This window comes from Lynx canadensis, chromosome E1, assembly GCF_007474595.2.
Source record: "Lynx canadensis isolate LIC74 chromosome E1, mLynCan4.pri.v2, whole genome shotgun sequence".
NCBI classification, from domain to species: domain Eukaryota; kingdom Metazoa; phylum Chordata; class Mammalia; order Carnivora; family Felidae; genus Lynx; species Lynx canadensis.
This window is the reverse complement of record NC_044316.2, coordinates 24,899,209-24,913,488: the sequence shown is the minus strand read 5'-3', so window position 1 is coordinate 24,913,488 and position 14,280 is coordinate 24,899,209. Positions and strand designations below refer to the sequence as shown.

Genomic DNA, 14,280 nt, shown 5'->3' with positions numbered 1-14,280 from the left:
AGTTTGGGAAGTTGGGACAGAGTATATGGCCCCACACAACATAAAATATTTATTATCTGTTTCTTTACAGAATAAATTTGCTGACCTTGATGTAAAAGAAGGAATCAGTAATATTTTGGAGGGTAGATAAAGGTGAAAAAAAGGGCAGATTTTAAAATAAAACAACTGATAGATGCTACAACCTGGATGAACCTTGAAAACATTCTTCTAATTGAAAAACCAGTCACAAAGGACCACATATTGTATGATTCCATTTGTATGAGATGTCCAGAATAGGCAAATCTGTAAGAGACAAAGTAAATTGGTGGTTGCCTAGGGCTGATAGAGTTGGAAGAAAGTCAAGAGAGACTTTTTTTGTTTTTGTTTTTGTAATGTTTATTTTGAGAGAGAATGCACATGTGCCACACGTGAGTGGGGGAGGGGCACAGAGAGAGAGAGAGAGAGAGAGAGAGAGAGAGAGAGAGAGAGGGAGAGAATCCCAAGTAGCCTCCACGCTATCAGTGCACAGTCCTATGCAGGGCTCGATCTCACAAACCATTAGATCATGACCTGAGCTGAAATCAGGAGTCAGATGCTTGACCAACTGAACCACCCAGGCGCCCCCTGCCCCACCCACCCACCCACCCCCTGCCAAGCATCCCATGCCAGAGTTTCTTATTAGAGTCATGAAAATATTCTGAAGTTGCTTGTGGTGATGGATGCACAACTCTGAATATACTAAAAACCACTGAATTTGTACATTTCAATGGGTGAATTGTGTGGTATGAATCATATTTCAGTAAGAGCTATTTGAAAAGATAAAACGTAATAGCTAGTATTAGAACATAGTCATTGACATTAAAACTCAGTAGACAAGTTAAACAGCACATTGGACACAACAAAAGTGACCATTAGTGAATTAGAAGACAGATATGAGAAAATTAATAATTACCTGGCAGATGGGGATAGAAGACTTGGAGTTATTTGAGAGGAACTGGTAGATAAAATAGGCAGATAGCTTACCTTCTGTTTGGTGAGAGGGGCCATAAACAAACAACCAAACACATCAGATGAGAATACTTGCTATGTGAAGAAGAATAAAATAAACTAAGAGTAAAGAACTATAGTAAATTTTTTAGGGACTTTTGTATAGGCTTGTCTGGAAAGGCTTTTCATTGAAGAGTAAGCCATGGATGGATATTCAGGGGCAGAGTATTCTGTAGAGACAGTAAAGCAAGTGCAAGAATCTTAGGTGAGAGTATGCTTTTGCATGTTCAGAAAACTGCGATGCCTTTGTGTTTGGAGGGCAAGGAGAGGGCTGTTTCTGAGAATGTAGATGAGGTTGGAGAAGCAGCCCCAGTGAAAGATCATGTTGAGACTTGTAGGCTGCACTAACAGTTTCACAGTTTATTCTGTGGGAGATGGAAATCTGTTGGATGCCAAAAGTTCAGTCCACAACAGATTGGAAATTTAAAAAACAAAAACCAGCACCCTTTACCACAGATAGTTTTAGAAATTCCATCGGTATTACATTATAAATTGTGATTTTTTTAAAAATGCTTTAATTATTTGTAACTAAAAAATGCCAGAATATATCTGTCTGTATTGCAGATTTCATGCAGAAAGAGCTATTGGTATCATTACCCACATTCTACCTGAAGATCATCTTCTTTTGGCTTCTTCAAAGAGGGTGAAAGGTACCCTTTACAATTAGTCTCCAATATATGTGTGTGTGTGTGTATATATATATATATATGTATATATATATATATATTTAGATTTCTTTTGCTGTCAGTTGTAATATATGTCTAGTCTCATATTTTTTTTAATGATACATGGTATATGTTAAGACTATTTGTTTCCTTGGGTAGTAGCATAGGATTAGACTATATCTACATATTACTAAGATAGCCAGGTCACTGATTTAATGTATCTGCCTGCAGCTCTACTTAAGAATCTCCAGTAGTTCATAGTAAAAAGGTTAACTTCTCTCATATAGTATTTTTAATAAGCCAGAATATCTTTTGTCTCTTTTTTCTTTCTTCCTCCCTCCCTTCCTCCTTTTCCTCTCTGTCATGCCTTCATTCATTCATTTCTTTTGAGAGGAGGATGAAAGAATAGCACATGATTATTGCACAGTAACATGGATAGCAGACTATAGATGAGTTTTTACATACCTTCAACTTTATAGTGCAGGATTTTGAAACACAGCTTTATATCAGGTTACCCTTAATGTTGCAGGACTCTTACTAAATACCACTTTCTTCTCTTCTTTTTTTAAAAATTTGTTTTAATGTTGATTTATTTTAGAGAGAGAGACACAGTGTGAGCGGGGAAGGGGCATAGAGAGAGAGGGAGACAGAATCCAAAGCAGGCCCCAGGCTCTGAGCTGTCAGCACAGAGCCTGATGAGGGCTCGAACTCACAAGCCATGAGATCATGACCTGAGCAGAAGTTGGGTGCTTAACCGACTGATTTCCCCCAGGTGCCCTGACTTTCTTCTCTTCTTATATTCACTTTTCTTCTAATCACCACCAAAGCCCTTTCATTGACGGCATTTATTTTGCCAGCATGATTGGGCCACTAGTGTAATGCCATGCATATTGGAGAAGTTTTTACCTTAATTCTGGAACTGGTTCTTTTTTCTCTCTAGGTTTGCATTTTTAAGAAGCACAAGTAATACATATTTAATGTAAAAATTAAAAGTTAGAGAAAAAAGAAAAATAATAAATTAAGTTAAAGATTATATTTGGTTAAGGTTAAATTTCTGAATCTTCTGAATCTTTCCAGATTCAGCATTTTGGTGAATATTTTTTATACTGTTTTTCCCCAAATTATGAAATGAATGAACTTTTTTAGTTGTATTTTGCTTTTTTCACTTTATACATTGTGAACATGTTTTCATTGCAGTACATGTGGATATATATCCTTTTCTAATGTTTTTAACCTCACCTCTATTATTTGTCCTTTATATTGTTTTTAACCTTTTGTTCTTTAAAAATGCTATAATGGGGGTGCCTGGGTGGCTCAGTCAATTAAGCATCTGACTTTGGCTTGGTCATAATCTCACGGTTCATGAGTTCGAGCCCCACTTTGGGCTCTGTGCTGACAACTCAGAGCCTGGAGCCTGCTTCAGATTCTGTGTCTCCCTCTCTCTTTGCCCCTTCCCTGCTCATACACTGTTTCTCTCTCTCTCTCTCTTTCAAAAATAAACATTAAAAAAATTTTTTTAATGCTATAATGAACTAAACTTCTTTTACTTTTGTGCATATGGACAATTTTCCTAGAAATAAAATCACCTCGTAAAAGAATATGTATTTTTAAGACTTTAAGTGGAATTTGAAAGTCTTGTATGTGACTTTGAAATTGCACTGTCTTCTTGCCTGATTTAGTTGGTCAAATGAGTAGGAGGAAACCAGTTCTTTCTGTTGTATTTGGTTAAAGGTTATATTTTATAAAGTTTGGTTTCAAAATGTTCAACAGTACTTAGGTACTCCTTGACACAGTTTCATAACTTTAAAATTTTTGCCTTTTCCTCCTTGTCTTGGATTGCTTTACGTAAGAAATTCACATTGGCAAAATATAACGCTCTAGTAAAGCAGAAATTAATTCTGCAAAATATTTGATGTGTACCATTGTTTTTAAATTCGAAGTTCATTATACTATCCGAAGTAGAATGACCCTCCCCAAAGTATATTTTTTCATTAAAGTGGAATATTTTCATCTTTACCAGTTCTAAACCATAACCACAAACATTTGTTGAATTTAATTTTAAATTATATGCTCTGATTAGCTTTGATGGTTTTATTTAAGCTAATTTTATTGCTTTCTTAATCAGCTCTTATTTTAGAGGAGATTGCAATTGACTGTCATAATAAAGAAACTGAACAGAGGCTGCTTCAAGAAGCTCATGATTTGCACCTGTCTTCACTCCAACTAGCTAAAAAAGCTTTTGGGGAATTTAATGTACAGACTGCAAAACACTATGGAAACCTTGGAAGACTTTACCAGTCAATGAGAAAATTTAAGGTAAAAGCCTGTTTTACTACATTTTTCTCTTACTAAATAATTTTAGGTAATAAAGTCCAGTCTTAAATAACAAGTCTTAAATAATACATCATCAGTAATCTTAACTATTTAAGTGTACATTTATTGGGGTGCCTGGGTGGCTCAGTCAGTTAAGCATCCTACTTCAGCTCAGGTCATGATCTCATGGCTCGTGAGTTCGAGCCCTGTGTCAGGCTCTGTGCTGACAGCTTGGAGCCTGGAGCCTGCTTCAGGGTGTGTCCCTCTCTCTCTGCCCCTCCCTCACTCACCCTCTGTCTCTGTCAAAAATGAATGAACTTTAAACAATTTTTAAAAATAACAGAGTGTACATTTATTTTACTCCTACCTTATTCCATGAAAAAATTGAGAAGATAGCTAGTGTAAAACAACAGAGTCAAAATATAAACAAAATTCAAAATCCAGACCCTGGAAAAATAAGAATACATCAAAAACCATAAAGGCTATTACGGTTATTATAGTTAGACTATAACTATATAGTCTATAGTTATAGACTATATAGCTAACTGTATAGACTATATAACTATCGACTATACAGCTAACGGCGGGGCATCAGGCTGGTATACAGGGAATGTCAGATACTAAGGTGTTATTAATTGTAATGATAAAAATTTACTGAATTCTCTTTTAGAATTTTGGGTTATAAATTCTTAATCAAGTGTATGCCTATGTGAATGAACGTACTATAGTATGGGGTTTCTTAACAAGGTTCAATTAAATTTGGGATCATGTTAACAAATAATTTTCATTTTAAAAGGTTTTAATGTTAATTTCTTCTAATAATTTTTTATTACCAGGACAAGTTTTCTCATCATTTTTGGCATAGGACACTATTACTGTCATCAACTAAGTGTGTAACTTCCCAAAGTAGTAATGCTGCTCATAGGCGACTTTTGGATTAACATAGTATGGTTTCTGATCTGATTATGTTATGCCATCCATGTTTTTGGCATTTAGAAGAATCTTGCTTGTTGGGTAAGAATTGTTAACATAAGAAAAAATATAATCTAATGCTAATACAGCTTCATTTTTTTTCAGGAAGCTGAAGAAATGCACATCAAAGCAATTCAGATTAAAGAGCAACTTCTTGGTCAAGAAGATTATGAAGTAGCCCTTTCCGTGGGACATCTGGCTTCTTTATACAATTATGACATGAATCAGTATGAAAATGCTGAGAAACTTTATTTGCGCTCTATAGCGATTGGTATGTTATTTTAAAATTTTATTAGTCAACTGATTAGAAATCAACATATCAACATGTCCCATATGTTGTGTAGGGAAGTGTAATTACTAAGACTTCAATGAGTTTAGAGCTGCTAAGGATATCCAGAAACCACTCAAAACTCATCTGAAACATTTGCTAAAGATGATTTATTGATGTTGAAGCCAGTAGCAAGAAGTATGACAGTTTAGGCAGAGTGTCAAGGATAGGCAAAAGCAGTAATTCTAAACTATTTGTGTAGTTACTGCTCCCTCCGCCTCCCTTTTCCCGACTTTTAACATGATAGATCAGGTTTACCTGTTTTTGATAAAATAGAATCATACAATGTATATTTTTATATGTCTGGTTTCTTTTGGTGAACGTGAATTGTGAAATACATCTGTGTTGTTCCATATCACCGTTGTTTATTAATTTCCAGCGCTATATTTTATTGGATTAGTATATCATTATTTATCCATTCTGCTGTTAATGGATATTCAGAACATTTGGTTTCCATTTTCAGGCCTTTTACAAAATAAGATACTGTGGCCATCATCTAAGGTGCCTGTTAAAATTCTTCCCTGTTTTGGGGCACTTGGCTGATTCAGTCAGTAGAGCATGAGTTTGAGCCCCATACTGGGGGTAGTGATTACTTAAAAAAAATTCTTCCCTATTTTTATATTGAATTGCCTATCATTCCTTATTGGTTTATAGAAGATCTTTATATACTATGGATGCAGCAAGCCCTTTGTTGGTTATATGTGTTGCAGGTAGATAACTTTCACTCTGTTGCTTGTTTCTAAATGGTGCCTTTCAAAGAACAGAAGTTCTTAATTCTAATGTAATCGAATATATTTATCTTGTTTGTGGGTACGCAATCTCATTAGTTTCTCATTTATCCTAGGAAATAAAACCAAGCCATCTTATTTAAAGAATTGAACTTGTGTTGTCTTTAAGAACCTCTTGTTGCTTCATTATTTGAGCTTTCTTTCTTTCTTTGTGTGTGCGTGTGTTACTTTCAGGGAAGAAACTGTTTGGTGAAGGCTACAGTGGACTAGAATATGACTACCGAGGTCTCATTAAACTTTACAACTCCATTGGGAATTATGAGAAAGTGTTTGAATATCACAACGTTCTGTCTAACTGGAACCGGTTGCGAGATCGTCAGTATTCGGTGACCGATGCTCTTGAAGACGTCAACACCAGCCCCCAGTCCACTGAAGAAGTGGTACAGTCCTTCTTGATTTCTCAGAATGTGGAGGGACCGAGCTGCTGAGGGAGTACCTCAGTTAACTAATTTACCTTTTCCCAGATTCCAGGGAATTCATACTGTGAAATCAAAACCATGTTGTTTTTTGGGGCTGGAATTTGCATTGAAACACTGGTCCAGTCCATTGACCCTATTTGGGTGATCCCTATCTTGCAGAGTGTCCGTAGGAATAAGCATATATTCAGTTATATTCAGCATGTACCGCATGTATAAGTAGTCTGGCCCATATTTTCAACCTAGTAGAACAAACAACAGGAAATCTTTTTGTTGTTGTTTTTTTTTTTTTTTTCATTTAAAAAAATAATTCATTTTGCAGAAAGCCTGAAAAGAACCCCTAAATAAAACTATTTAAGAGTTTAAAAGAGTTGCATTCTTATTACGTAAGGATGATTTTAACAACTTTTTAACATATAATTCTTCCTTGTGGAGGTATTCAATACTGTATTGTAAAGAAATTTTATGGGGAAAATCTTTATATGCAGTATGGAAAAGTTAACACAGTGCTGATAGAAGAGGGACATCCTGACTTAGGTTTGGCCACCTTACCCACGGAAGTGGATACAACCACTCCAGAGCTCTCTTACGGGAAGGACTGTCAGATTCATCTGAACTGGACCAGTGTTGATCTGTAAATCATAGAAAAGCTGACAGACCAGCACTTTTATTAACCCTTTGGTTGTGTTGGGGTTTTTTGGTACAACAATGCAAGATGCTCTGATAGCATTTGCTGACAGGACCAGGAGGACCTAAAATGGACCAGCCTAATCTAGAAAGGGGTTATTTGGACCAGAGGCTTTAGGTTATTATTTTAGCCCCTGCATATACTTTTATCAGTAGAATGTTTCATTTAGATATATGATGAAAAGTAACAATGCAAAACTTATATTCATGTAATTAGACACCAAACTTGGGAAATTTGGCAATTTCAGTGGCATATCTTTAGTCAGTGTGCACAGATGGCAGTGCCATAAGCAAGTCTATAAATATCTGCCGCAACCAACCCCCTCATTTTAAATGTTACCCTAATAATCAGTGCAATTAACAAGTATATTGGCTAAGAGTCATGAAATAATAGCTCATGTTTGGGAGGGACTTTTAGGTTACTATGTGGTTTGTGGGGATTCATGGAAAAATGAATGCCCAAAAGAAGCAATTCTTCTGAGATCCTTTGTTTTTATGGTAATAATAGTACAACTGGGTCGTTTTATTTGAACTTCAAGAGTCAAATACAAAGATCCCCTAATTATATATCTATTTCACTAACTTGTCTTCCTTTTATTGGGTTTTGATTTTTTAAATTTTAACCCAGTCGGGTTATTTAATGTTGAGGTAATTAATATTCAAATTTGGGAAGTTGTAACATGTAGCAATTCAAGAAACAAAAGGTCTTTTGCTGTTACCTCAGTTCTTATTATAGTGGCCTATTGGGTGCCTCTATAGTTAAGAATCAGGGTTTTCCCCCCTATTTTCAGGGGTTCATGACTTGGCTGTTAGAGATGTTGCTCTTGGCTAATGCTTGGAGTAGTCTGTGGGTGAGTGAATGTGTGTTGAATTTTGGTTTTCTTTTAACATGCACGTTGGGGTTGGAGGGGGGAAGAAATCTAAACTGTCTGCCACATTGAGTACAGAAAAATTAATTAGAGATTTCAGATCAATTTGATTTTAAACACTTTCGAACTTCGCAAATCTAATCTTGTTTAAAACTATTATTTGCAGTCTTGTTAGTTATGAGCCAGTGTTTTTAAGACCCCAGGAGGGGATTGACTGGGGGAGGTACGTAAAGAGATGAAACAAGCCTGGACCCTAGGATTATAACTATGATTTCAAAACCTGAGTTTATTCCTCAAATTGAATTAGTTTCTTTTTAATTTTAAAAGGAGTACATTGGCACACCTGCATCTCCCCTCCCAGCTCATTGCAGTCTAATGCCAAGAGGCACCTCTTTGTTAATTACCAAATAGTCTGTGACCAAGGACTAACATTTTTTAAGTTACTCAGCTCTATCCTCGTGGGCCTATATATTTAATACCTCCAAAGATATTTTCAGGATAGGCTTTGTATACTTTTGTTGGTTATTTAGAGTCCTGTGGTATGTTTGTGGTATAGGAATGTCATGGTAAATTGTTTTTCAATAAATATTTTGAAACTCACGTTTCCATACGAAGTTTTTTTTTTTTTTTTTTTTTTTTTTGTAATCTGTATTTTTTGGTTTTGTGCACATACAGCATTTCCTATGATAAAGTCAAACAAATGACTTAAGGCCTCATCCTCTCTTAATGCAGTTTGAGCTATAAAGCAACATGATATTTAGAAGCCTAAGATCACAGGGTGATAATGTTAAGTGGCAGCCAGTTTTTCTAAAAACCATTGGTAGTTTCCCTTTATTACCACTGCTTTAATGTAGTGTTCTGTAAATCTGTTTGATTTAATGCAAACACTGTAGGTTGAGAAAAGAGATTGCCAGTTTCTGTTAATGATCTAACAATATGTTATTAATTCTGGTTCTAATGAATAATACCCTTATGATTTTAAGTCTGGGATTTATCCTTTTCCTAGGGATGTTTAGGGTAAATTAGAGAGGTGAATGTCACCATGATTTATGGGGTTAAAAAGAATCTCAAAGAAAGAAAAGAATAAAATTTACCTCACAATAACCAATAGCTTGCACAAGCTTTTCACATAGGGTGGGGTTAGGTGTAAGGAAGCCTAAACCAACCTAAAGATATTTCTGAAAGTTCAGCAAAATAATAAAAGGCCTTTGGTCTCATTCTTCCTGACTTTCATTTCTTTCCTCTTACCCAGTCTTTTTCCTAAAGTTTGGTGCTATTCAAGTTGGGTGCATCAGGGGGCTCTACAAATACTCATGTGCTACAGATTGTCAGTCACTCCAGCATCCAGTGTAATAGAACTGATTGGGTTTTTTAGAACACCATATTTAAGGGTTCCCAAAGCTGACTTTGCCCAAAGCTTTAGGACCCTCTATTGTCATCAAAGCTCTGTCTCTGCTTGGTTAAAAACAAACTCACCATTGCTCTGTAGTAACCCTTGTGCAGTATGCGCTCATTAGTGAAAATAAAGGATTTGACAAAGGCCTTTGTTCCCAGCCTGTTTGGGAAGAGTTCATAATGTTGTGAAAATTAAGTACATAGGCTGCAATCTTATACATAAATGGGAGTGCCATTTGGTAGCTCCTTACGTGCAAACAGAATGCTGAACAGTAAACACACCTGAAACACAATTGAAGCTTGTGGCCGTACTTTACGAATTGAAACAACGGTTTGCTTAGTAGCAGGTATTCTTAACTGCCACTTGGTCTTTATTTTTCTCCCCAGAATTTGTAGCCTTGCTGCTTGCAAACTCTTCCTTTCCTGGATGGCAAAGTTACTACTGGAAAAATACTTATTTATATAAGTATAGACTTTTTTAAGAGTTTTATTTTTGCTTTAAAAATTAATGTATATATTTCACCTCTTGGCTTTGGAGGACCTCAGTTCTTGCTAGGAAAAAGAAAATTTTTTAATCTGACACTTGGATTACTATCCAGCTTGAACACTAGTAGTTGTATTGTCCACAAATCTCAGGAATGTGTTAGGCAGAAAACTGGTTTTACCCTGTTGGTGATCTGAAGGAATGTGCTTTAGGATTTATTAAATAATACTATTCTTTAATTGCAATCCTAGGTATCTATAGCATGAGTGGCCTTAGTGAGTTTGTTGAAGTGCACATTTTTTTCAAAAGTAAAATTTAAGATTAAAAATATATGCTATATATAGATATCTAGAAAACCTGGTTTGTGGTGCACAAATTAAGTGTTGGATCACTAAATAACTGTTGCAGGTACCATTTGTGTAACATTACTCATTTCTGTATATTCCTTTTATGGAAAGATATGTTGCCATGGTAACTAAAACTTTTCAATTTAGTTCTACTTTTATGATGTGAATGAATGCTACATTTTATTAAATATTACCAAGTCAGTACTATTTTTATACTTTATTAAGCAACAGGGGATTTTAGGTTAGTAGACTCAAAAGCTCTTAATGAAACAAATTACTAACAATTCTTTACATGAAAATCCCCACGAATAGTGCCACAGTAATTTCTATAGAAATATCTAGGGTCATTGATAGATTTTTTTAAGACGATTCTTCATTGTGTCAGAATGACCTTTCATATCATCCTTAACACAAACTTGTAGTGCCCACCATTATGTGTAACCATTGAACCATACTAAGTATGTTTGTAACCAGCATTGTGATATATTCTGTACTTGTATTGCTAAAAATGAATTATTGACCTAATAAATATAGTGTTCCTGCATTCATAGTGTATCTGTTTCCAATGTAGTTGTGATCGCTTTTGGTCAGGACTTGGGATTATTATTGCAGCCTGTCTTTATTAGAGAACAGTGTGAGAGAAGCTGTTGGAACCAGAACAAAAGTGCTCTTGTTCAAGAAAAATAAGATGTGTGGCAGAGGAGACACGTGGTAACCGCATCTGGAGATGGTGCTCATGAAGGTACTTGGAAAAGACAAGGTAGTACTTAATGCAGGAGGTGTTTAATCTTTACAAAAGTAACTACACCATTTTCCCTAGTCTTCTATCTCTGAAGCTGAAGGCGGGTGAGGAGACCTGGTGAAACTCTGCTGGCAATAGTGGAGAGAACCCTGGATTTGGGTTTCAGTTCCAGCTCTGCCTCTGAGCAGTAAGAATCTGAAATACGTCATTATGAGCCTCTTTGTGTTTCATTTCTTCATATGAATGGGGGGGGGGTGTCAAAATAGGTCTTTTAAAACATCTGCCATGCAACAACATGAATCTTAAGCACTCAGAACAGCAAGTACAGGAAATGACACCAAATTTTAAATTACTATTAAGAAAATTAACATTTAAAAAATTCCACCTTCACTTGCAATAGCACTGGTTTTATCTCGACTGCCACCTTCAGTGATACTTGTAAAATTTTTCCTTTTACGTTCCATGACTTTGAACATGCTATTCTCTCTTTTGTATGGAATCTCATTTTCTGCCTAAACTTTAATTCATCTGTCAACCTCAAAGGACAAGGAAGCCTTCCCTGAAACTTCCCTGAGTTGCCTCTTCTTGATACTTAAGCAGCATTTTATTTAAAGCTTTGCTAAAACCATTACCATATGATCGTGTAACTCAAGAATTAAAACTTTCCAGCTTATAAACATTGCTGATTTGTGTGTTTAACAAATTTAACATAGAGTTTACTCCTTGACAGATACTCTTCTTTTTTTAGAGAGAGAGATTTTTGTGCGTGTGTTTTGTTTTTTTGGAGAGAGAGGGCTCAAGTGAGCAAGGGGCAGAGAGAGAGAGAGAGAGAGAGAATATCGTAAGCAGGAGTTTAAGCTCGACATGGAGCTCAGTCCCACAACACTGGGATCATGACCTGAGCTGAAATCAAGGGTCGGACACTCAACTGACTGAGCCACCCAGGTGCCCCTGACATATTATTCTAAGCGTGTTAGCAAACCACACTCACTCACTTTATAGACATTTATTTTTGTAGTTTGAAAATTCAAGGCAAACTCATCGGTATATATATCCAAAATATATAAAGAACTTCTACAACTCAATACCAAAAAACAATCCAATTGAAAAATGGACAGAAGACATGAACGGATATTTCTTCAAAAAAGACATACAGATGGCCAATAGACACCTGAAAAGATGCTCAACATTATCATCGGAGAAATGCAAATCAAAACTACAATGAGCTATCACATCACACCTGTCAGAATGTGTGCCTGGGTGGCTCAGTCAGTTGAGCAACTGACTCGATTTCAGCTCAGGTCATGATCCTGGGGTTGTGGGATTGAGTTCTGCATGGGGCTCTGTGCTGAGCATGGAGCTGCATAAGATTCTCTCTCCCTCTGCCCCTTTCCCCTGCTCACGCTCTCTATAACAAAACAAAACAAAACAAAACAAAACAAAACCCAGAAACAAGCATTGGCAAGGATGCAGAGTAAAAGGAACCCTCTTGGGGCACCTGGGTGGCTGTCTTGGTTAGGAATCCAACTCTTGGTTTTGGCTCAGGTCATGATCTCACCATTCAAGTTCAAGCCCGGCATCAGGCTCTCTGGAGAGCCTTACAACGTGGAGATTCTCTTGCTCCCTCTCTTTCTGCCTCACCCACCCACACATGCATTGTCTCTCAAAAATAGATGAATAAACTTTAAAAAAGGAACCCTCTTAACATTGTCCATGGAAACACAAATTGGTGCAACTATTGTGGAAAACAGTATGGAGGTTCCTCAAAAAATTAAAAATAGAACTACCCTATAATCCAGGAATTGTACTACTGGGTATTTACCCAAAGAATACAAAAACAATCAAAGGGATATGTGCTCCCTGATATTTATTGCAGCATTATTTATAATAGCCAAACTATTGGAGCAGCCCAAGTGTTCATCAGTAGATGAATGGATAAAGAAGATGTGATATATAGATATATAGATATCATGAGATTGCATCACATATATATATATATATATATATATACACACATATATATATGAATATTCAGCTATAAAAAGGAATTAAATCTTGCCGTTTGCAACAACATGCATGGAGCTGGAGAGGATAATGCTAAGCAAAATAAGTCAGAGAATGACAAATATCCTAGGATTTCACTCATGTGGAATTTAAGACAAATGAGCAAAGGGGAAAAAAAAAAAAAAAAGACAACACAGTCTCTTACTATAGAGAACAAACTGGTGGTTACCAGAGGGGAGGCAGGTGGGGGACTGGGGGAAACAGTAGATCAGAATTAGAGTACACTTATGATAAAAACAAACCAAATAACATGCCAGTTAAACATTAATAGGAATGTGGTTAGATAATCATAGATTCAGTTAATGAACAATATGCAGAAGATCAAACGATTGAAATGATTAAAATACCAAACTGTATGTTTATGTAGAAATAACCAAGAAACATGAATATAGGAAAAGCCCATGGTGAATAACTAGTGATTACTTTATGTAAACAAAAAAACCCATACATATTTATGTAAAAATATATGTGAAACCATTTTTCTCAAAGTATATTCATTATAAAAATATATTGACAATGATCACCTTTGGAAAGAAGGAGTAGGGGTAGAATTCTAATAAGGGAGGAAAAACTTCATTTTGTAACTATCTTTACATTTTAAATATTTTTACTAAGAAAAATTCTTGTAACTGTATAACCAAGAGATAAGTACATTTAAAATATTGGCACATTTCTCTCTCTTTTTTTTTTTTCCTGTATATATGTATTTCACATTTCATTCATGTTTCATATGCATTTTGGTATCCAGCTTTATTTCTATCAAACTGTTTCCCTACACTATTATATATGGAAAATGTTATTTTTTTTTTTAATTTTTTTTTCAACGTTTATTTATTTTTGGGACAGAGAGAGACAGAGCATGAACGGGGGAGGGGCAGAGAGAGAGGGAGACACAGAATCGGAAACAGGCTCCAGGCTCTGAGCCATCAGCCCAGAGCCTGACGCGGGGCTCGAACTCACAGACCGCGAGATCGTGACCTGGCTGAAGTCGGACGCTTAACTGACTGCACCACCCAGGCGCCCCAGGAAAATGTTATTTTTAATGACAACATAGTATACCACCATGTGGATGGACCATAATCTATTTAATGCATCTTCTATTGTTGGAAGTGTTATCTATTGCTTTACAGCAAATTACCCCCAATTTAATGGCTTAAACAAAAAATATTTATGAATTAACAATT

At 35.9% G+C, this 14,280-nt stretch overlaps 1 protein-coding gene across 1 annotated transcript in view; it reads left to right on the top strand.

Moving 5' to 3' along the window:
- Window positions 1-10,834, top strand: part of APPBP2 (amyloid beta precursor protein binding protein 2) — a 52,723-nt gene extending 41,889 nt beyond the window's left edge. Inside the window, 4 exon segments of the mRNA XM_030295457.1 lie at window positions 1,591-1,676; window positions 3,817-4,007; window positions 5,082-5,247; window positions 6,267-10,834. Of these exon segments, the coding sequence (XP_030151317.1) occupies window positions 1,591-1,676; window positions 3,817-4,007; window positions 5,082-5,247; window positions 6,267-6,520 (697 nt within the window). The 3' untranslated portion in view covers window positions 6,521-10,834.
- The last annotated feature ends 3,446 nt before the right edge of the window (window positions 10,835-14,280 follow it).